At 47.9% G+C, this 22,566-nt stretch overlaps 1 protein-coding gene across 3 annotated transcripts; it reads right to left on the reverse strand.

The window, feature by feature from the left end:
• Positions 1-2,372: 2,372 nt before the first annotated feature.
• UBAC1 (UBA domain containing 1) lies at positions 2,373-20,163 on the reverse strand. 3 transcript variants are annotated; one of them, XR_010442232.1, is made up of 11 exons: positions 19,801-20,163; positions 15,972-16,092; positions 15,672-15,745; positions 14,877-14,984; positions 14,244-14,361; positions 13,481-13,589; positions 12,073-12,316; positions 10,819-10,905; positions 10,003-10,141; positions 4,134-8,043; positions 2,373-3,933 (listed from the first exon to the last, which is right to left on the reverse strand). XR_010442232.1 is itself a non-coding variant. In XM_064727726.1 (10 exons), exons 1-10 carry the CDS (start codon positions 19,936-19,938, stop codon positions 7,928-7,930), a joined length of 1,239 nt encoding a protein of 412 aa, XP_064583796.1. In that variant the 5' UTR covers positions 19,939-20,163; the 3' UTR covers positions 3,993-7,927. The 3 variants fall into 3 exon arrangements, 2 of the variants coding, with proteins under 2 accessions (XP_064583796.1, XP_064583795.1); XM_064727726.1 differs by lacking the exon at positions 2,373-3,933 and having other exon boundaries at positions 3,993-8,043; positions 14,244-14,346; XM_064727725.1 differs by lacking the exon at positions 2,373-3,933 and having other exon boundaries at positions 3,993-8,043.
• Positions 20,164-22,566: the final 2,403 nt, after the last annotated feature.

Genomic DNA, 22,566 nt, shown 5'->3' on the forward strand with positions numbered 1-22,566 from the left:
CCTGCTCCACACTGCTTCCCAGAGTGGGAGAGCTCCTTATGCAACTGCTGATGGATGGCTAACAAAACCTGTTGGAGAGCTGGGACTCGCCCTGTGGCACTGGGGAAGCTGCAGTGCTGCACCCCAGGGTGCAGGGTTGGTGCAGGACCCCAGCACGTGGGGTTTGCATCCCACCTGCAGCCCTCACCTGGATGTGCTGCTGGAGCCAGCAGTGACCCCCTGGCATCACAGCTCTGAACTCAGCCCTTTTATCTGGGCACCAGCTCCTGTGCCAGGCATGTGAATCACAGCCCTGGCTCACAGAGCTGGTCACCTCTCCAGGTTTATTTCAGTCCAGCGTGGTCTGGTCCAGCACAGCTCGAGTTACTGGAGTCCCTCCCCCAGCCCCAGCAGTGCCCACATTCCTGGTGACACTGGATCTGCAGGGCTCGGGCTGTGTCCCAGCCCAGGTCACACTCACTGGCACTCACACTGAGCTCACACACGTACACTGCAGCCCTGCCCTCCTCCCAGCCATTTTCCAGCACCCACATCCAGCTCACAAGTCCTACAGTTGAACTGAAAGCTTTTGAATTACAAGACAAAGTAATTTCTCCCTTAATTCTGCTCCAAACCCAATTTCCCTATACCAAATCATCCCCAGCAGCCTCCAGAGCTGCTGTTCCTTTGGCCAGTTCCTCTTATAATAAAATCAATTCTAAAGAAAGGCATGATCAAGCAGAGAGCACATGACAGGATTGTCACCAAGGGGATGGCAGCCTGGCCTGAGCTCACTGGGCTGTCAGGGCACAGGAGCTCCCAGGGGAAGCATCTGCTGCTTCCATCTGTTTCACAGGCACAGAATGGCTTGGATTGGAAGGGACCTTACAGAGCATCTTGTTCCATTCCCTGCCACCAGACCAGGTTGTTCCAAGCCCCATCCACCCTGGCCTTGAACACTTCCAGGGATGGGGCAGCCACAGCATCTCTGGGCAGTCACTCTGGAACCCTGTCCAGAGGAGCTGATGGGTAATTGTACAATATTCTGCTCCTTTTTAAGGGGAATGTTGACCATGACCATGAATTCATGGGAGAGAGCAAACACAGGGAAGGAGAAAACCCAGCCCAGCCCTGGGATGGCACCGGCACAGCGCCCATGGAGCGCTGGGAACCACTCTTGCCACACCGCTGTGCTGTCAGCAGTGGCTCACCTTGCCAACACCAAGCTGCTTCTCCACAGCCCAGTGCACCCTGTGCTTCCCTTCCCACCCTTGTGATGGATTTGGGCCCTGCTGGAGGCGGCTCCCGGGCTGGAGCTGCTGCTGATCCCTGCTGGAGCACCCCGGGACACGTCCCTGCCAAACACACGCCAGCTCCAGCCCCTCCTGTCACTCACACAGCAGCACCTCTTCATCTTCAAGGTGTGCATCTCTGCCCAGACCTGCTCTACCAGTTCAGGTTCACAAGTGTCATTATCTAATGATACATCCCCAAGCTGCTTTAAGGTAATTTTTTTTTTTTTTGTTTTAATTGTAAATTAGTGGAGAGCCAAACCTTTGAATTGTCCTGCTGCTGTGCTGTGCATTACAGCAAACCTGAGTTAGGGCCTGACACCACAAACACCTGCATTTAACACCACCACAATTACCAACATGATCTGAACAAGGAGCATTTTGATGTCTCACACTCTAACCCTCCATCTCTCATGGGACACAATGAAAATCACTCTGAACTCCTCAGTAGCTGCTAAATAAACAGGCTGCTGGCAAGTTCCTTGCCCTGAACGTGGAAGAAAATGCTAATCAATTAAAAAACCCCAAATGAACTCTACAGATTCTCTTTCCTTTACAGAAATAAGCTGACACATTTATACCCCCATCAGTTACCTCCAAGGCGCCACAGAAAGGGCCAAGGCTTGGAAGTGCTTCCCAATCTCCCCCAGCAGCGCTGGCACCACGACAGCCAGATGGGAATTTTGGTTACCTCACGTGCAAGTTGCTGCATCCCACCAGCTGCTGCTTGCTGGAGCTGATTTCCTTAATGAGGGTTCCCTTGTTGGGAAAGAAAAGATTTCAATTTGTCATTCAACAACTGTCAAGATAAATCCATCTTCAGTGGCATTGGAACATCCCAGGGGATCACCAGATCGTGTTTCACAAAGTCCTTATAATGAATCTCCCCAAGTGCAACTTTTCCTGAAAAATACAGAAATACCTTCCAGGTGCAAAACCAGCTGCTGAAGCAGGATTTCCTGCACAAACTCTGCATGAGCAGCTCTCATACCCCACTTTCTGAGAAACAATTCCAGCAACCTGCAGGTACAAGGAACATTGACAACGTGGATCCACAAACCTTTGCTGCTCCTGCAAATGATGGTTCCAAACACCTTGTAATAAATCAAAAAACTTTATTTTGAAGATATATTATAAATGTACAGCACACACAACATCAGTGTCTGGGGTTATGTGTGAGCAGGTTTAAAGTCTCAGCATTCACTCCAGCCCCGGCCATGGGTTCCACATCTCCACACAAAACAATTCCAGGCTGAACAGGTCTGGCTTTGCCAACACCTCCCTGACTTCCAGGAATATATTTCAGAACAGCAACTGCTTCAAATGATCACAAATTTGCAGCATTCCTTGCTTTTGGCCTGGAGGATTTCTGCAGGGAGCAAATCCTGCTGGTTTTCCTGCTCAGGGAGGGGTCAGCGACCCACGCGAGCGTGGCCAGAATGAATCCCGAATTCCACAGGCTCAGGGATGTCTGCCCTAGTTTAAGCTTCAGAAAAGTAATGTTACACCTTAGGAAGAGCTGTGCATGCCACACACCGGCATCAGAGCCAGATCAAAGTTATCCTACGCAGTACCTAATTGCTGTATACACAGGTGAAATGAGAAAATGTGAAGTCAGTACCTTGCAATGTAATTTTACTGGTGCTGCCTCGTGGGAAGTGCTGGGTAGCAAATCACATTCGTGTACAGTTCATTAAGCCATGATAAAAATATGCAAATTAAAAATCTCTACAGGCCTCTGTTACCTGCTGCAACAGAGACATTTGGGTTTGTGGGGCTTCGTTTAAAACGTGATCCAATTTCCTCCCTCTCCCCAGAGCTTGATATAAAACTATACCCAAATTCAGTAAGAATTTAATGCATTTACATTTCCTGAAGTTCACATGCTGCAAACAGGATCTGCATTGAAGATCTTCAAATCTAGGGCAAGAGGTCCTTAAAAAAACCCTTTTGCTACACAGGATGTGGGGATGGAGGCGAGAACCACCATGAGAACATTCACATGGATGTAACACCCCGTGCAGGGAGGAGGGCACTGCCCCCACTGCCCTGCCACAGCCAGCACAAACCCTTCCAAGGAGGAGCTGCCCCAGAGAGGGGGATCCAGGCAGGATCTCCAGCCCCAAAGCTCCAGGACTCTCAGTTGGATGGAAATACCAGCTGGAAGCTGTTCTGTTGGTTAATAAAAATGGTATTTATTATTAAAAGTAGAAAACCAGGATGGTTCCTTTGGATGAAACACTGGCTTATCCTTTGCACAAGCCTTTGGGAAAACTGCCCCTGGAGCAGAGCTCACAGTAACCTGTGCCCCTTCCCCAGGCAATGTCTGCTGACAGTGTCGCTATACATTCGTTTGGTGCGATGCTTGTTTTGGTGTGAACGCCTACAAAAAGGTAATTGTAACAGTCCTAACTAAAAAAGCATTTCAAGAACCACTAAAGAGTTGCTTGGATATGAAAATCAAATCTCTGAAATGGAAGTTTGGTTCCAGGAGAGGAGGAAAGAAAGGGGCAGGGGTGTGTCAAGCTTTGGGTCAGGTCTGTGACAGGGGCTGCCAAGAAGCAGCCACGAGCTGGAGGCCCTGGAACTCGTGCAGGAGAGAATCTCCCACCTTCCCAGAGGAGGAGAGGCCCTGGAACTCATGCAGGAGAGAATCTCACACCTTCCCAGAGGAGGAGAGGCCCTGGAACTCATGCAGGAGAGATCTCACACCTTCCAGAGGAGGAGAGACCCTGGAACTCATGCAGGACAGAATCTCACACCTTCCCAGAGGAGGAGAGGCCATGGAACTCGTGCAGAGAGAAGCTCCCACCTTCCCAGAGGAGGAGAGGCCCTGGAACTCGTGCAGAGAGAATCTCACACCTTCCCAGAGGAGGAGAGGCCCTGGAACTCGTGCAGAGAGAAGCTCCCACCTTCCCAGAGGAGGAGAGACCCTGGAACTCGTGCAGAGAGAATCTCCCACCTTCCCAGAGGAGGAATGCCCTGATGGCTGCCTTGGGAACTGTGCAAGTCCACTCTGCAGCTGCATGGAGAGCACAAACGTCCTTGAGATGGAGCAAAGCCCAGCAGGGTGATGCTGTGTGACCATTGCCATGCAGGGATGCAGCAATCCCAAAGGAAGACTCACGTCCCTGCTCACCAGGAGAGGAGGAATGGCAGATTCTTTGGGCTGGAGCAGGGACAGAGGTTCAGCAGGAGAGTTACAGCAGCTCAGGCTCACAGGTCAGGACAATCAAGGTCCAAGCTGTAAAGTAGCCACTGGCCTCTTTTCCAAATACATCCCTTTAAATGCATCCCCCTAAAAAAGGAGTATAAATACGAAGCCCTGAGAACAAACTTCCATGTAATACATTGCCATTAAAAACATCAGTGTTTTGGTGACACAATTATAAGTTAGATATATTTCAATAAATAGCTGGCTACTTGCAAGAGGCCTGCAACATCAAAAGGTACAAGATTGTCTGGCTGCCAGTGGGGCAAAGAGCAGGAACTGTAAGAATCACACTATTAGTCACCCACCACCCCATCCCTTTCCTGCTCCATCTGCCAGGCTTCCAATAATTTTCTCTTGACCATGTTAAGAGAAAATTAACTCTGACATGTCTGTGCTAGTTGGAACTTGAACACCCAAGGTGCAAGCACAAGACCTGAGCCTGTAAATCCTCACTGCTGGGAGCAGCTCTTCCTCACAAACCCTGCTGGTTTTATTGAACAAAAATCCTTGCTGTGTGTTCAGGGATCTCTCACTGCACCCAGGGACAGCACAGCTCCTCACCAGGCAAAGCCTCTCACATTCCCTGTGCCCCATGGCTGCACCTTCCAGCTCCACAGTGCTGACACCTCAGCTTTTGCAGGTTTTCCAAAAACTGGGCCTTTCCAAGCACAGGGGACTCAACTCCCCTCTGCATTTTCTGGGATGAACAGCAATCCCAGCCCTGGGGTGATGGGACACAGCCCCTGCTGTAATTCACACCCCAGCACCACTGATGTCTGCATCAATTCCTTCAACCTCATCAGGAGAGTTTTTGCTGGGTTTAAATCAACTCCTGGGCCTTGCTGCAAACACCACACCTCCTAAATTCTGCTCTCCTTCAGCTTTTGGCCACTGCAAACTTCAGTTGTCACAAGCCAAGCAGGGCTCTGTTAAAGCCATCCCAAACAACAGCTCATCTGTGGAAGTGTTGAGCTCTGCAATAACAAAATCCAGAAATAACCACATCTTCTCAAGCCTCCCAGCACCCTAAAATGCAGAATTCTTTTATCTCTAGGGTCTCCCAGCTGCTGCTGCTGAACCTGGGCATTCTCACCTCCTATCACATCAGGATAATCTGTTTTACTGGTGCTTTTCCCCACCCTTTATAACAGCTCAGGGGCACTGAGGGCTGCTGCCATTCTGAGCTCTGCAGTCCAACCATGGCCTCCTGAAATCAAACCCAGCATTTCCCAAGCCTTTACATTCTTCAAGGGCCACAACTGCCCCAAAGGATCTGTTTGCTCATTCTGAACCTCTCCTTATCCATTCAGAAGCCAAAAAACCTCCCACCAAACTACAGGGTAGCTTTTCCCAACTTTGCCTTCTAAAAACACTCATTAAAAGGAATATTAACCACAATCCTGACTGCAGAGAGGGACATTTCTCTCTAACATTAAGAGCTTCAAGTAAAAGAGTCTTCTGGTATTATTACAGGTAAAAAGCTTCAGGAGTAAGCAAAAAAAAAAAAGGATTAAATAATCAAAACCTTTTATAAGACCACAATATTCAGTCACAGCTACTCATGAGTAGCTGTGCTGAGCTCACTGGGGTGCAGGATCAGGCTCCTGGCTTCAGTTACAGGACAAGGTTATAATTTCATGTCATCTCAGTCTATTCTTAGCAAGAGCCCACAAAAATGGTTTTACTGTCCAATTTGAACAGAAGAAACATCTCTATAAAGCTTGGAATTTCTAAATGTAGAAGTAAATATTTCAGCAGTCATCAACTGTAAAGCTTAATATGAAATTACAAAATTAAAAAAAAAAAATAAAAGAATCCTGGGATAGTAAGACAAGATAAAATCTCAGGCTGTTTTGATTTCCCCACCCTTCATATTAATGATGAGAAATTGGCAACTTCAGTGCCTCAGCTGCATAACAGCACAGAGCAGATGCCAAGTTCAGGCCAAAACTTGTTGTAGGGTTTCGGGTTGCATCTTGCTGCATTTTTGTTTAAAAAAACCCAACTGCACCTAAATCCCTCCCACAGCTCCGAGGTGACTTGCTCAGGATCTCCCTGTCTGACAGGAAACCTTTGTGCTGTTTAAGCACAGGGTCTCCACCTGCTTTCTCTGCAAATTTTGCCTCTTCTGCCTTTCCTGCAGGGCTGTGAAGCACAAGGCATGGCAGGGATGATGACAGATGTCAATCATGTTGCACTGAGTTGAAAATAAACCCCTTTTTTTAGCAGACTGCTAAAAAAGTAACACCTGCAGAGCCCAATCATAAACACCAGCTGGATATTCACAGTGAGTTCTGTTCTTAATAGCTCAGAATTCCTCTCTGAAATCTCAAGTCAGTCTTCTGGCAAAATAGGAAAGACCCAGCCTGACATTCTTGGTATGACCATGGTAAAAATAAGGATAAAGAAAACCCCACTTCTAACTCAAAGATAGCAATTTCAAGCGTGCTTTAAATACCTTAAACAAGATAAAAACCTGTGTGGTTCTGCTGCTTTACAGAACCCCAGCAAACCCCCCCATGCAATTCAGCTGCTTTTTTTTTTGTAAACAGAATAAAACCCCCACAAGCCCCTTGCCAAAACTGTGCACATAAAAATAGGAAAAAAAAAACCACTGTGTGAACATATCCCTCCTTGCAATGGGATATGGCAGAGTGTGAGCTTAGGAGTTGCAGCCACTTGGGAATCCAAGCCTTGATGTGGTGAATTCTGTGGTGAAAGAGATCCTGCACCTTTATGGTACCTGACAGAGAACCTCCTGCAAGTACAACCCCAGTGGGACTGCAACAACACTAACGCAGCAAATAAATAGGAAAAAGTAATGCTATTTATTAGAATTCCATCTCTGAATGATTCTGCTTAAATTAGAATGCCAGATAAACAAGCTTGGATAGAAATGTGCTTGCTTTCCCAAGATTTGGGCTTTTAAAAAACATTTCCTAAGAATCAATTTTTTTTTTTTTTTAAAAAGCAGTTTTGCAATTTGATAAGAGCTATAAATTAATACTGTATGGAGATGATTAATATCCTATGCTAGTGGTCAGTGACCTTTTGTAAACACCAGCCAGATCCTAGCAAAACTGGCCAGAAAACTGTCACAGGCCTTTTGAACGAGCAATATTTCTTTCCAACAATCAGATTCTTAAATGTTTTCACAAAACCTTTTTCCTATTTTTTTTTTGAATAGATATACTTTATTTTAAACCTAATACCTGAAAACATGAACAAATCCTCAAACCTCTTCCACTAACACTAAATCCACAAGGCAACTCACTCCTGTTGGCCGTAACTATGAACTCTCTTGTGTGAGAGACCCCTCCAGCCAGGATTTCCCCCTTCCCTCCCTTCCCTCCACCCCTTCCCAAGCATCCAGGCAGCCTCCTGAGGAGGTGGAGGGGGAGTGAGGCCAGGGGGAGGTGGCACAGTGCACTGGCAGCTCCCTCTACGTGCGGTTCAGTGTCTGGAAGATGCGGGAGATCTGTAACATCACCGGCCCCGTCTCGGGATCGTTCATCCACTGAGTGCTGTTCAAGGGGTTTTCAAGCATATCCTCGAAGGCTGCCAAGAAAAAAGGGATTGCAAACTGTCAGTCCTTCAATGTTTGGGAGGTTTCACCAGCAGGGCAGTGAGGAATAGCTGCAGTGCCCAGGAATGGTGGGGATGCACGTTGGGCATTCCCAAGGGTCCACAGCCTGGGATGGTGGCACAGGCTTTGTGCTTTCCTCACTGCAGACAGTGATTAAATGCTCAGCCTGGATTATAGGCCAGCCCACAAACCCTCAAGGACATGAGGTTGAAAAGGTAAAGCCTTAACAAATGTGTCCAGGCCTCTGTCTCCAGGATCATGCCATGGAATTTATCCATTGCTGAACACTCTCCTGCAGCTCCACTCCTCTGACCAAAGCTTTTTCCACATCCCAGCCTGGATTTCTTGCACCAATATGCTTTTCCTCTCTGGTACTTAGCCAAGACAGTTCATGGAAAGCACAGTCACCCCTTGTCTGTTCCCTGTGCTAACTGGTCCAAATATTTAATATTCTGTCTCTACAATAAGCTTTGCTGTTTGTTTGCCTTTCTGTTGTTTTCTTTGACTGTTTCTAGTTATGACTTTTCTACTCATGCTGAAGGAACCAGGCAGCCACTGCAAGAGCTGAGCTGCCAATCTGGCAGAGGAATGGGCCAGGCACTGATTTAAGCCCTTGGACAGCCACTGAGCTGGGCTCCTGGACATTTGGAGCCAGTCATCACAGAATGGGACAAAAAAAGCAGCTGCACACTCACCCAAAGGGCAGTGTTGTAAGAGCCTGGCCCAAGGTCAGGGTTGATTTTCCCAGGAGTGTCAGGGCACAAAGCTCAAGGGCCATCAGTGGGAGCTGGAGGTGCCCAGCACCTCTGAAAGGCTCCTCATTAATACCTTGCTCAAGGTCATGCAACTTGCCTCCAGGAAAGCCCAAAATAAAACCCAGATCTCCTCTTTCAGCACTTGAACTATTTTCTTTAACACAGACTCAGAAGCTTAAAACTAAAGATTTATCAATATTCTGTAAGGAGGTCATTAAATGCAAACCCTCATTATTAAAACCTGTGACATAAGCAATTTGCAGATGTATCATGAGGAATTTATTCTCTGATGTTCATCCAAGCTCCATGAGCTCCTATAATGGCATTTCATTTTCTATTTATATTCTGAGCTGCAGTGTGGAACCCCTGTTGGAAATGAAGAGACCATTTGTTCAGAAATCAAGAGTGGGAAGGTTCTGCTCTTGAATTATTTAAAGGCTTGCAAACTCTCCTAATTACATTTAAAGTAGTATTTTTAAAGGCTCTCTTGAATGAGCTGTGCACATTTAAAAGCATTGCTTCAAATAAGTTTTGAAGCCAAAGATTAAATGCAAAACTTTTTATAACTACATGGGAGAGCCAGTCATTGTTCTGTGCTGTCAAAAAGAACAATTCCTCAGGGATTTGGGGCACTGTCAGTCTCCTCAGCTGGGCTCACACTGTGCCCACAGCCTTTCTGACCCTGAGCACACAGACTTTACCACAGAGCTCAAACTCAGGCAAGGGGAAAGATGTTTTCCCATTTTATCTCCATTTTGATAGGCAAAGCCTTAGCTCAACCTTCTTGTTGGGTTATTTTTCCACAAGTTCCCTTCTGACCCAGTGATGAGGCCTCACACACAGGGAGCTGCACAGCCTTGTTTTTTCTGTGAAATAATCAGAGTTCTAGACAGACATTCCTGATTTCTCCCTTTGTGGCCAAAAGGGAGCACACAAAAGGTCTCCTAAATCCACAAAGCACTGCAGCCAGCAGCTACCCAAGTTCAGCAAGTGTAATCCTGGGGAATTACAGCCACTCCTGGGACAGCCCCCAGGCCTGCTCTGGGCTCAGCTGAGCTGCAGGATGGAGCAAACAAACAGCAGAGCTGCAAGGGAGGAACAGGCTCAGAGGGGCTGTCACCATCACCTCTGCTTGGATTTCCTGGCAAACCCAGCAGGAACCCACACAGCACTTACCTAGTAGAGTTTTAGGGTTGGTGAGCCCCAATTGTACCACTGGGTTTTCTAAGATGGCTTGGAAGAGAGGGCTGTTGGTGTCAATGCCCTTATCTAAGTCCTCTGGAGAAGGTTTTCTGTCTCCCAGCAGCCACTCACACTGAAAGAAATCAGCAGGCACATCAGATTTCATTAGCACCAAAGTGGCTCTACTCAAAAGTTTTGCTAATGTGGCATTTTAAAAATACTTTTCCCTCTCCCAGTTAAAGCCTGAGCTGTACATTTCTTTTCACACATTCATTTGTGCCATCCAACCCAATATCCTCTCTCCAACAGCAGCCAGCACTGGATACTGAAGAGAGGCTTCCCTGGCTGCCAGCTGTGTCCACAAAATTATCCTTAATATACAGCAGGGGACTAATTAATCTTGGAAAAACTTCTTGTTTTCTGATTCCAGAAACTGTGGGAGCATTGCTGCCAAATGGTAATTTACACATTACATGGCTTGAATCCATCCTGGATCATTGACTCCTGTCCTAAACCAGTTATTCTTGGGAATATCTCCTTCCTATGACAGCACAATCTCACACTGTGGGGAGGGAGTTCCTCAAAGGCTTTTTGACAGCCCAGCCTCAGCCTGGCAGGCCCTGAGCTCTCAGAGGAGTCCAGACCCTTTGCAGTCATTCCAGTTGTGTATCCAACTTCAAGGAGGCACAGAATTTGTGCTCCTGAATCTTCAGCAGGAGTTCACTGTCTGACAGATCAAAATATGATCCAGCCAAGGAAGAGAAGCATCAGGGGGACAGACCCTTGGAGCAGGAAGGATTTTGTACTCACAGCTGCATTTTGCTGGTTGTTGTTCACTCTGAGTGCATCCACCACTTCCTTTTCATCAAATCCCATCTCCATCAGGGCAATGACAGCCTAGAGCAGAACCCCACAGCTTAATAAATTTTATATTTAGATCAGAAATGAGAGCAATCATATCCCTTCACCTTCTGTGCACAGCTTTATGTGAGGTAAAACCCCATCATTATCTCCACATGCAGAGCACTCAGTAATTTTATTAACAAAGTTTTCAATATTCTATATCAAAAGTGTCTTTAAAGTGGAAGAACAAAAAAATCTTAGGAGTGAAGGTAGTTCCTACCCTCAACACTGGAAGCTGAATGCAAGGCAAAGAGCAAGTGTACCTGGGGCAGAAAAGAGAAGGAAAATGAGGGAAAACTCCTCATTTTGGAGCTCCTCTCTTGTTCACACCTCACTGAGAGATCAGCCTTGAGGAGCATTTGTGGTTCTCTCACCCCATTTAATTTCACTTCCCAGATTTATTTCACTGCTGGTGAGTGTGATTCAGACAAACATACCCAGATAATGGCACCAGAATGTTTCATTGTTTAGAAATTGAACCCAGGCTATCAAACACATTTGCAGCTCTTAACCCAGATCTCAGAGCAGCCAGTTGTGAAGCCAAGGTGCCCCAGAGCCCCTCCTGGTGTGCTCCCAGTGGGACAACCACACATTCCCACTGCAGGTAATGCTGTGCTCTGAACAAAGGGCAACTCCTGTCCTTGCTGCAAGACTCAACCTGCTGGTGGCTCTTTGCCTTGCTCCCTAAAACAATAATGTCCTTCTGTCCTTTCCACAGAATCATGGAATGGTTTGGGTTGGAAGGGACTTTGGAGATCATCCAGCTCCAACTCCCTGCCAGGAGCAGGGACAGTTTGGGTTTTCTGACCCCATCCAGCCTTTTCTACAGGCAAAGGATGTACTCCTGTCCTGCCACCCTTCCTTCCCAGGCTGCAGTGAAAACAGCAATGCCAGGGGTCTGGAGCTCATGTCAGTCCCCTCAGAGAGTTTCCAGGTGCAGAAGTAACAGTGCCTTTCATGTAGATCCTGCTGTCCCAGACACTGATGCATTCCTGAGGTAAAATCCCTGAATTTAAACACTCCCTGAACACCTCACTGAAACACTGCCAAGCCAGCACAACACCCATCTACCCAGAGGTCCCATTTGAAACATTTGGATTTTATGGTGCCCATGAAATCCCTCCCAGTCCCACAAGCCCCACAGGGATAAGCAGCACCCACCCGTGGGTCTGGACGAAATTCTCTTTTCCTGCGGATCTTCTTGAAGATTTCAGTCAGCTCATCCTTGGCCTCCTCCCCGCCCTCCTCAGAGCTGGGCCCTGCAGCTGCCTCAGCTGAGGAGGCAGCACCTTCAGCTGGGGCTTCTGCAGGGGCTTCTGCAGGAGCAGCACCTGGCAGAGGAGCATCCACAGAAGGGTCATCAGCGTGTTCTATCAACCACTCCATGGCCTGGGTCACAGACATGCTGCAAAACACGGGAACAGCACTGAGGATGTGCAGCCACCTCCATGTGCACTCATTTATCCCCATGCTGGATGAACCTGCAGGCTAATTAGCACCTCAAAACTCATAAAGAAAGTTTTGGAGCAAACAAAACACCTCAGTTCTCTGAGTATGTACAATTGTCTCTGAATCTGGGAAAAGAAAGGCTCCAAGTGCAGCTTGGACCTGCAACCCAGATTCTGAAAGGCATTTCTGAGGGGGTCACCTCACTGTGCAGCATCTGCTGAGTTTCCCAAAGTTGGCTGTTTGCAGCTGTGGACAGAACTGCCAGCAAAGCAAGTTCCAAATCTGCACTGGAGCCACATCTCAGGTGCCAAGGGCTCTGTTCCTCAGGGACAGGGGAGCAGAACACCATGGGGTGACACAATAATTTCCTGTGCAGTGTCACTGCTCCAGCTAAGGGAGCCTCAGAGCTCCCCAACACCTCTCCCCAACAGGTAGAAAAGGCCAAAATAACAGTAGTGCAAGGAATGTGTAATTCCATTTCACACACAGGAATTACTGCATATTCACAGAAGGGAAAGCCTTTGCCTATTTGGCTTTTCTATTACAATATGAAAGCTGCAGGACAGCAGGGGGGAAAGTCTTCCTGAGAGACTGGAAAAGTGTGATTGGATTATGTTGTGGACTCTATCACCAAAACTTTTCAAGAATGGCCTAACAAACCCCTCTGAGGAGTGAGGCAGTACAGCTGCCTGTTCTTGGGGCATGAGAAGAACTACATAACCTCTCCGATTTTACTGCAGTTGCTCTCTGGACTTCACAATATTCTTGGATTTTTTTAAAGATCAGCACAAAGTATATTTCTACAGCTGAAAGGCCAGTGCAGACAGGCTAAGTCTGCCCTTTCCTCTGTAAAATCAGAGTTTGAAAGCTAAAGAAAATGTGAGTTTGATACTTGGAAACAGTGCCAGCCTGGCAGCTCTGTGACCCCCAGACCTTGCAGAGCACATCCAGCCCTGATCCCCCTTCCCTGCACCACCTGCACTGTGCCTGAGGCAGCACTTCTTGGAGCTCAGGCTTCCTCCAGCCCCCACTGAGGTGACCCATATCAGGAGACCAAAAAGATGCAAATTTGTGTTAAAGCTGATCTGTGTTAAAGTGCCAGGCAGTGCTGGCCACTCACTGGTTGAGCCTGAGGGCTTTGACAGCTCTGCTCTCTGGGAATCCCATCTCGGTGAGCTGGCGCAGCGCGATCTCGTCCACCCTGTCCTCCTCATCCTCATCCAGCATGGCTGCACACACACAAACAAAACAGAGCTCACATTCATGCCAGCCTCACATAAACCCCTGTGTCAATGGAAAGGCATGTGTTAAGTTCAGGCCCCATTCTCTCTCCCATCCCTTCTTTTGTTTCTGCCCCCACTTTGCCACCTCATCATGTTAATTTGCTGCACTCAGCTCGCTCTGGCTCAAATTGATTCTTCCAGGACAAAGATTTTGCCCAGATGTGTTCAAGATCTCAAACAAAAGCCCACTGACTCCCACATGGCCATGGGATTTCCACACAATTACATATATGAGATTCACTGAAGATCTATTATTCATTTCTCTAGAAATTAAGTTGGATGTGGCCGTTGCAGATCTCAAGGATGGGCATTTCCTGCCAACCTGATCAAAAGCCACCATCTCTCCTCATTTTACCACATCCTTGTGAATTTTCAACTATTCTTTACCATCCCTACTAATAATTTTTAAATAGAACTTCTCACCCATCCCAAAGTGACATTTTATATCCATGATTTTTATCCACAGGGTGAAACTTTTGCCACAAAGTTTTCAGCAGCTTTGCTGCCACATCAATGTCTGAACTTCACTCTGAGCCCATTCCTATGCTCCAAAAACAAATTCCCAGCATTGAACCAACAACTCTAAAGATATGTTCATACCATTTGCCTTCTTAAATAGTTCAACTGCATCTGGGTTCAGTGCTAGCAGTTTCTGTGCAACTTCTATGAGAGACACTAAAATCTTCCGGAGCTCTGTCTGGAACTGCAAGAAAGGAAACTGTCAAAGCATTTAGACAGGAAGTCACCAGCTATCACTGAATCTTAATGTATCTATTGTTAGTAACACAGCAGCAGCCTGGTCCTCTGGACACTAAGTTGCTTTATTAGGGCTTGATTTTCATTGTTTAGTCTCTCAGGAGGTCTGGGACCTTCCTGTGAAGCGTTACATGGAAGCAAAAGCTCCTGGGCAGAAAGTTGCTTTTAATTTCCACCACACCCCATGGGCAGTGGTCAAGGAAGGGAAATAAACCACAGGAAACTGCTGAATTAGTTAAGATTGAAGAAATAAAACTCCATATCTTCACATTTTCCAGATCTTTTTCCAAGCACAAATAAAATGTCTTAAATCATAATTTAGGACGGTATTTTATTACCACGTGTCTAAACTTTGAGCTATTTAATAAACATACAGACATCTAAATTTCTCTTCTAGAAAAAAGAGAATTCTATAAAAATAATTATAAATCAATAGAAAGCAGCCTGTCAGGGTGTGGGTGAGCTCAGAGCACTTACATCCCTCATGTTGTGGTGGGTGACGCTGCGGTCCGCGCTGCGGGCGGGCAGGTTGGCCGTGGCTTTGAGGATGGCATCCTTGTCAGGAGCCTTCTGCTCCTGCTTCCTCTGCAGGGAAGGGAACAGGAGCAGGTTTCATAACCCATTAGGCACAGCACAGAGCTTCATATTCCTCCCCAAGCCACCAAGCAGGGCTCTGTCACTTGTAATGCCATGGATTAACAGCTCCAGTGTCACCCTGCAATTACAGAGCTGCCCCACTTTCAGTCCTCACACCTAAACATGCAGGGAAATTCCAGCACAAAGAGGGACAGTGATGGATCCCAGAGAACTTGGAGGCCTCTGAGTTTATGTGATACATCAACGTGCACCAACACCATCCTGACTCTCAGGAACATCTCCAATAAAACAAAATAAAACAGGCAAGGGCAACATTCCAGCTCCAGAGGCTGGATACAGGGTGACAGAAGGCAACCTGACAGCAAGCCAACATATTTCTTTGGGTTTTCTAACAAACTAAGGCACTTGCTGAACTGTATTTTAGTTATTAGACATTGGTTCAAAGATCAAATCTATAACATTTTCACAGAGTGTACCCGTGTGTTTTATTTTAAGGCAAATGTTCTCAGAATGACAGCTAAAAATGCAAAATCAGCTTCCTCTAAGTTTGGAAGAAATAAGCAGCAGTTCCTGTAGAATTTAACTGGCAGCATGTGCCTCTCCAAGGAGAGTACATCACAGAAACCCTTCCCATATCATCAATAAAACAGTTAATCCAAAATGTTCCAGACTCACTTTCTCCTCTGCAACCACATCTGACATCTTGGGGAGCAGCGTTGGCGCGCGCTTCTTGACCAGCAGCAAAACATCTGTGAGAGAGAGAAAAGAACACTGACAGCTTAGAGAGTCTGGGAGAGCAGCTCTGCAAGATACCCCAAAATTTAACTGCTCCTGGAGATAAATTTTGTATTAGTTCCATTTATTTAGCTTCCTGTGTCAGAGCAGAGAGAAAATCTTAAAAACGTTTGGAACGTGCCAGATGAAACCCCAGCTCCTCCTTCCAGACTGATAAAATTCCAACCCAGACAATCTCACCTCTGTCCTGAATGTTCTCCTCCAACACTGTTTTTGTGTCTGTCAGCACCTTCTCAGAAGTAGCATGGATCAGCTTGTGATGTGTCACAGTTTTGGGATCCTCCAAGCTCCCAGGAAGACACTGCAGGAGACAACAAACACTGCAGATCAGAAATGAGAAATTGGCACTCAGGATCCTCCACATACAAACTCTGCATCATTTCCTGCCTTCTCAAGAGCTTAAGCCAGAGGTCAGTGCACATGAAGCATTTTATTAAAGAAAATGAGGTTTGATTTGTGCCTGTGTGGGAGGATTTGTGCTTTCTCAGGAATCTCACACTAAGCTCTGGAAGTGCTGGAGATTTGGAGCAAAGCAAGGATGCTCCAGGACCCACTGCCACGTTAATTCTGAACACTGAGGTCCCTCAGAAACTGGTTTCACAAAGTAAAAATGCAAATCTACCAGGAGCAGCAGTGTTGTACAGGAGGGAAGGCTGGAATGATGCTTGTCCTCATTTGGAGTGTCCAAACAGGACAGACTCCCTGCCTCACCTCATAATTATTATTTACTCTCTGAGCAAACAGGGCACTGCCAGCAGGGATTTTGGTTTCTCTGACCTTAAACTGGGCAGTTTCTGCACCTTGTTTCAAGCTGAAATAGAAGATTTGGCTGCTGGAGCCCTAACCTGGGTTCCTGCTGAAAGGGCTGAACTAAAGTTCCATTCACAGCTCTTCCTCCCAACCATAAATAATCTGAACACAATGGGATTTTTTTTTGTGCTCATTCCTTTATTGCAATTCTAAATTGCATGTCAATTAATTCACCAGGAAATCAGTTCAAATCCTAAAAAAAGAGTGCTCACACAGGCCTTGAGCTGCCTCCTCCTCACACCAGAGTGGCTCCAGATGCACAGTGAAAGATTTCAGGAACATTATTCCATCAGAGCATCTAGAGGCTTCCAATTTGTTTGAGTGCAAGGCAAAGAAAGCAAAGTGCTTGCAATTCCAGAAAGGCAAGATTAGAAATAACAACCTGAAATTGCTGTTCTCACCACAAAACAGGACACTTCACACTGACCCTGCCCACAGCAAACAGCTTTTAGTGCCACTTCCAAGTGTTCCTACCAAGCCACTTCCACCATGTCTGCAGAAGAGAGTGCTCAGCTTTTGTGCAACAGAAATCCCACTAAAAATCCTAATTTTGGTGCTGCTCATCCTGCAAAGGAGCCTTTTCAGTCCATCCCCACCCTTCCTGCTGCCTGCAGCTGATGGAAACAGCTCCCTGCTGTTTGTCCAACAGCACAAAATCCCTGTTCCCAACACAGATTCTAAAATTCCAGCCCTCACCTGAACCTGGCTGTGGCTCTGATGCCTCCCTGAGATTGAGGTGAGAATCTCTGAGTGCTGCTTTGTCTCACAGGAGCCTCCAGCCCAAGAAGTGCTGAACCCAGGCCAAAGAACACATTACCAGCTGGGAGCACCTCCTGCAATGGAGCTGATAAGGGGCCCCAAAATGCCCGGGGACATCAGTGGAACATCTCTGCAAAGCAGCTCAGAACATTCCTGGTACAGATCCTGAGGTGAGAGGAGCTGAAAGGGGCAGCTTTGGGGTGGGCACACAGATCTATTTTGGGGTGGGTACACAGATCTATTTCCATTTCCCTCAGCACATATAAAAAAGTAGGTGGGGATAATCATATAATAAATGTGGGCAGAAATTAATCATAAAACTAATCAGGTAAAAGTTTAAGCAAAAAAATTGAAGTTTTGTGGATACCAATTCTTATTTCCTGTTCTTCCAACCTCTTTAGTAACAACTGCAGAGAATAACAGGGCAGATGTGGGCACTAGAGACACCAAAGAGGCTGCTGAGTGAAACTCCTGCCTTATCTTCACTGGAAATAGAAAAACCACCTGACCAGCAGTGCCTTTACTCATTCTCACCTTTGCTTTTTAATTCTGGAGTTGCCAGCAGGCTGCTCTGCCTGGCAAGGGACAAGCATTGGTCACAGGTGCCTGAGCAACTGCTGAAATCCTAATCCCTGGTGATGCCAAACACCTCTTGCAAAGCTTGGAATCCTGGTAAACCACAAGGCTTTGTTTGCTTTAAAGAAAAAAACTTTTTTTTTTGTTTGCTTTTAATAACAGAAACATTCGAAAATAGCCCTGACACTCCCTCCTATTAAACTTGGGTTGTTTAAACAAATATTACAGGTAAGGGGAAGAACCAGTGGGAGAGGTTTATTTCTTTGTTTAACAAAAGAGCCCAAAACACCAAATTTGGGGGAAATAAAGACATCAAGAGTGGCACTTCAGAGATCAGCCAGCATCTGAAGGTTATGGAGGGAAAAGTGGCCACATCCCGAGCTGCAACCTGTTACAGACACCTCCCTCTGCTTCCTGAAAGATTTCAGATTTCAGAGACATTCAGGACTCAAATATAAATCTCCTGGAAGAGCTGGCTGTAGAAATTATCTCAAGGTGTTACCAAGATTCAGTCCATGAGCAGGAGCCATGATCTCTCCAGGTCTATTTTATCCCTCCACAAAACTATTTATTATCCATGATGGTTATGGAAATCCACCCCAGGATGGATTTGTGCACAAAGCAGCAGAGATTGAAATCAAATATCACCCTGAGCTATCAAATTGTGCCTACACCTGCTCTGTGTCAGTGTGAAGCCATTTCTCCTTGTCCATCCCTCTCTCCCTGTTTCCTTCAGGTACTGGAAGGATTCCTGGGCACTTTTATTTCAGTCAGGAAACAAAACCTTTAACCCTTCAAACAGGAGTTAAGTGGTTACAAATTACAGGGGTTTTCTCCTATTGCACAGGTTTTATGTAAAAAACAAGCCTTTGCATTACTTTAAAGGCAAACCCCCCAGCATTAAATGAGATTTAGTGCATTGTGCTGGCAGAGGGAGGGGCTGGGGCTGCAGCTTTGCCAGCTCTGGGGTTCCATGTGTCCCTCAGGGAGCAATGCAGCAGCTCGGGGGTGCAGCTGCCAGGCCAGGCTGAGCTCCTGGCCGTGCTCACAGCCCCAGGCTGCTGCTGTCACTCAGGGCAGCAAATGTGGCTGTGCCTGAGCCTCCTCCCAGCCTGGGGGCTCTGGGATCACCCAGTCTGTGCTGCCCTGCCCTGCTCCCACTGCCCGGGCCCTCCCTGGGCACCTTCTCCCTTTGGCCACCTCCACTAGGTTCTTGTTTAAAGCATGGGAAGAGCGTTAGGAGAGCTTTGATCTCCCCCAAAACCACCTCGGCTGCACTCAGATTTTAACAGAACAGGCAATTTCTCCTCCTCAGTTCCTACCTTCCTCCTGTGCTCAGACACAGAAACAAACCAGACTAGGGTCCAGCCAAACACAGAAACAAACCAGGTAAAGTTCAGCTCCCACAGCACGGGCAGGAGCCGGGCATCTCTGACACCGCTCCAAAACACACCCCAAACTCTGGAACCAAACATTCCCAAGTGGTCTCTGCCCAAATCCTCCTGTACCAACACTTAAAACTCTCCAAGAAGGGGTTTAATTTCTATTTGGAACAGTTTTACAGCAATTCAAGGGGAACAGCAGACACAGCGAGCCAGGACACAAAGCCACCTGTGCACCTGAGCTCATTCCCCTCTCTCTTTTTAAAGCCATTTGCAGGGCAGTTGGAAAAATCAGTTTTCCTCACGGGATAGTTTTCCTTTCCCCTGACTGTTAATTCCGGTGGTTCCCCCAGTCCGCGATGATCTCCAGCCCCAGCCCCGCCGGGTTCCGGGCGCTCCCGGTGGCTCAGCCCGGCCCCCGTGGCCCCAGCCCGGTGGCTCAGCTCGGCGCCGGTGGCCCCAGCCCAGTCCCCGTTCCTTACGTGCTTCAGGCACCGCTCCTTGAGCTTCTCCACCGTGGTGTCCTCGGGCACCTCCTCCAGCCACTCGGCGCCCTCCATGGTGCACACATGGAGCCTCAGCACCTTCCCCGCAAAGATCTTCTCCTCCTGCACGAACATCGCTCCGGCTCCCGGTGCCGCCGGTCCCGCCGCCGCCGCCGCCTCAGCAGGCCCCGGGCCGCTGCCGCCCGCCCATGAAGGTGACCCCGCCCGGCCCGGGGGAGCGGCGGCGCGGCCCGGGCGGCGCGGGGAGCGCTCCGGTGGCTGTGCCCGGCGCGGCCCTGCCCGCTGTCACCGCCGCTGTCACCGCCCGGGCCCCGCCGTCCCTCCGGGGACACGGCGGCGCTCCCGCCGCGACCGGAAACGGAAATGCTGGGAACGGCAGGGGCATGCTGGGAAATGTGGTTCTACCCAGGGGGGGCTCCTCCGGAAGTGAAGGCGTAAAACCCCCCTCCCTCTCACGCCCCTGGGCGGGCAGATGAGTTTTAAATCTCTAATAAGCCTTTAATAAACCTTCAATGAATTATTAATGACACTTAATGACGTTTAATGACGTTTAAGACCGTTTATCAACGGCTCCGCAGCGCCGCAGTTAACATGGAGTTGCACCGATGCATTGTGGGATCGCAGTTTCTCCCCGTGCCCCGGTGCGCGCGGGGACGCGGCGCTGCCCGGTGCATGCCGGGAGTTGTAGTTCCGTCCCGCGGCGCTCGGGGGTCCGTGAGGCGGCCCGGGCAGGGCTGAGGGGTCGCGGACACTGCGGGGACACCGGGAGGCACCGGGGCGGTGCTGCTGTCCCGGGTGGGGCGGGACGGAGCGGCCGGGGCAGCGGGCGTTCCCCGGCGCGCCGTTAGAGGGGGCCCGCGGGCCGCTCCCGGCCTGCCCGCGGACTCAATGGCCGGCAACGGGAATTATTTCGTTTTATATTTTATTATTAAAACTTTAAATGTGCCATTCAAGTAGTGTTATTCCCTACGGCTCGTGCCTGAGCTGCGCCGATCACTTGGGTTTGGGTTTACAAGCGTTGGACAGCAAAGTTTTCACGAGTTTAAAGCACCGATTTATTTAAATTACATCCATAAATTCCCTCTAGAAATGGCTCTCCGGCTTTCCAGCTCCAGGGATTGAGAGTGTGGGTTTCTGGTGGAAGCATTTTGGGGTCCGACAGCCCCAAAACACATCTGTCACATCTGTCCCACTTGTGCCATGTGAAAAACACCAATCGCCTGTTTTTAAAATTTTAAAAGTTTAATAGTAATAAAATGGTTGTAAAAATAGTAATGCAAATAGAGTAATAATAATTTGGACAATTTGAATTAGGACAATATGAGACAATAGAAACAAAGAGTTATGGACAGTCCGGGTACCTTTTTCTGGGCAAAATAAGCCCAAAAAAGGACCCAGTTAACAGAGGATTAACCCTTAAAAACAATAACCTGTTGCATATTCATATACCTCATACATGATGCATAAATTCCATTCAAACACAGGATTCTGTCTGGTCAGTGTCAGCTTCTTCCTCATAATCCTAACAGCATCATCCTGCCCAAGCAAGGCAGGAAGAAGTTCGTTTCTCCTGATAATGGAGCAATAAATTCTCTTTCTCTGAAAGATTCAGGTGTCCTGTGGCTGCTATCTCACTGTGAGTCCTTTCTGTAGAAAAAAAAATACAATACACAGCACAGTTTCTATTTTAACATTTTGTTATAGCCTAAAACTATATTTAACACACTACTCTAGAGAATTAATACAGCATTACTTTCTAACACAACACATATAATATTCATTTGAATGTTTGTGAAAAGCCAATCATGAAATATGCATTTTTCACATGCCACATCTGTCCCAGCTGTGTTGGATGGGGAATTCTGCAGAGCAGCCCCAGGATCTGTCTGTGCCCAACAAAAATCCCACTGAACAGGGCTGGCCATGCTCTGTCTGCACCCACATATGCCCTGACTTATTTTCCCACTCTTTCCTGCACCTGACACACTCTGGGGTTTTTTAGTGTTAAATACACCATTAAAGGGGGTTTGAAATGAAAAATGGGCACTGGGGTTTATGGATTTAGGAGATGGAGCTGTTCTTGTTCTGAAAATAAAAGGAATCTGTGATGTGTTCGTCCCTGAGAGTGAGCCCTGCACTGTCCATGTGTGGGGTTGGCTAAACAGCTGGAACTGAGATAAATCCTGCTGGAACCAGGCCCAGAGACAATAAAGGCAATAAAGTGTCGTGTGAGGAGGAGCTGAGAGCTCTGCAGAGCCAGAACTGGAGCCCATGAAGGAGCAGGGTTAATTTGGGGCTGCCAAAAGCTGTCACAGGGAGCCCCAGCCCAGGGCCGCCTGTCCCTGCTGTTTGTCCTTGTCCTGTGCTGGAGCAGAAGCTCCCAGAGCTCCAAGGGGACATTTCCCATCCCATTTTCCAGCCTGCCAAAGAATCCCAGCCCTTTCTGCCGTGCCCAGCCCCAGAGCCCACGAGAGGGAGCAAATTCCTGCTCTGCAAACTCCTCCAGCAGCAGCTCCCGCTAGGAATAATCCCACGAATTTCCCCAAAACCGCAGCCCTGGATCTCCTGGGTGACCCCAAGTCCTTGTGATGGGCTGAGCATGACACCAAACCCGCCCTGAAAACTTCTCTTTCCTGCTGATTCCCGGTGGTTTTGCTGCTTCCACCCTTTCCCTGCCCCATGGAGGGAGCTGAAGTTTGGGGCTGGCTCGGGAGGTGCCACCCAGAGCCCTGGAGTTGGGGA

Source organism: Zonotrichia leucophrys, chromosome 17, assembly GCF_028769735.1.
Source record: "Zonotrichia leucophrys gambelii isolate GWCS_2022_RI chromosome 17, RI_Zleu_2.0, whole genome shotgun sequence".
NCBI lineage: Eukaryota > Metazoa > Chordata > Aves > Passeriformes > Passerellidae > Zonotrichia > Zonotrichia leucophrys.

What these genes read in the sequence shown, in the direction of transcription:
- UBAC1 (XM_064727725.1), bottom strand. Translation starts at nt 19,938, where the DNA reads ATGTTCGTGCAGGAGGAGAAGATCTTTGCGGGGAAGGTGCTGAGGCTC. An exon ending in AGGAGCGGTGCCTGAAGCAC is followed by an intron (nt 16,093 to 19,800) that starts GTAAGGAACGGG and finishes TGTCTCCTGCAG; the next exon opens with TGTCTTCCTGGGAGCTTGGA. An exon ending in GGAGAACATTCAGGACAGAG is followed by an intron (nt 15,746 to 15,971) that starts GTGAGATTGTCT and finishes TCTCTCTCACAG; the next exon opens with ATGTTTTGCTGCTGGTCAAG.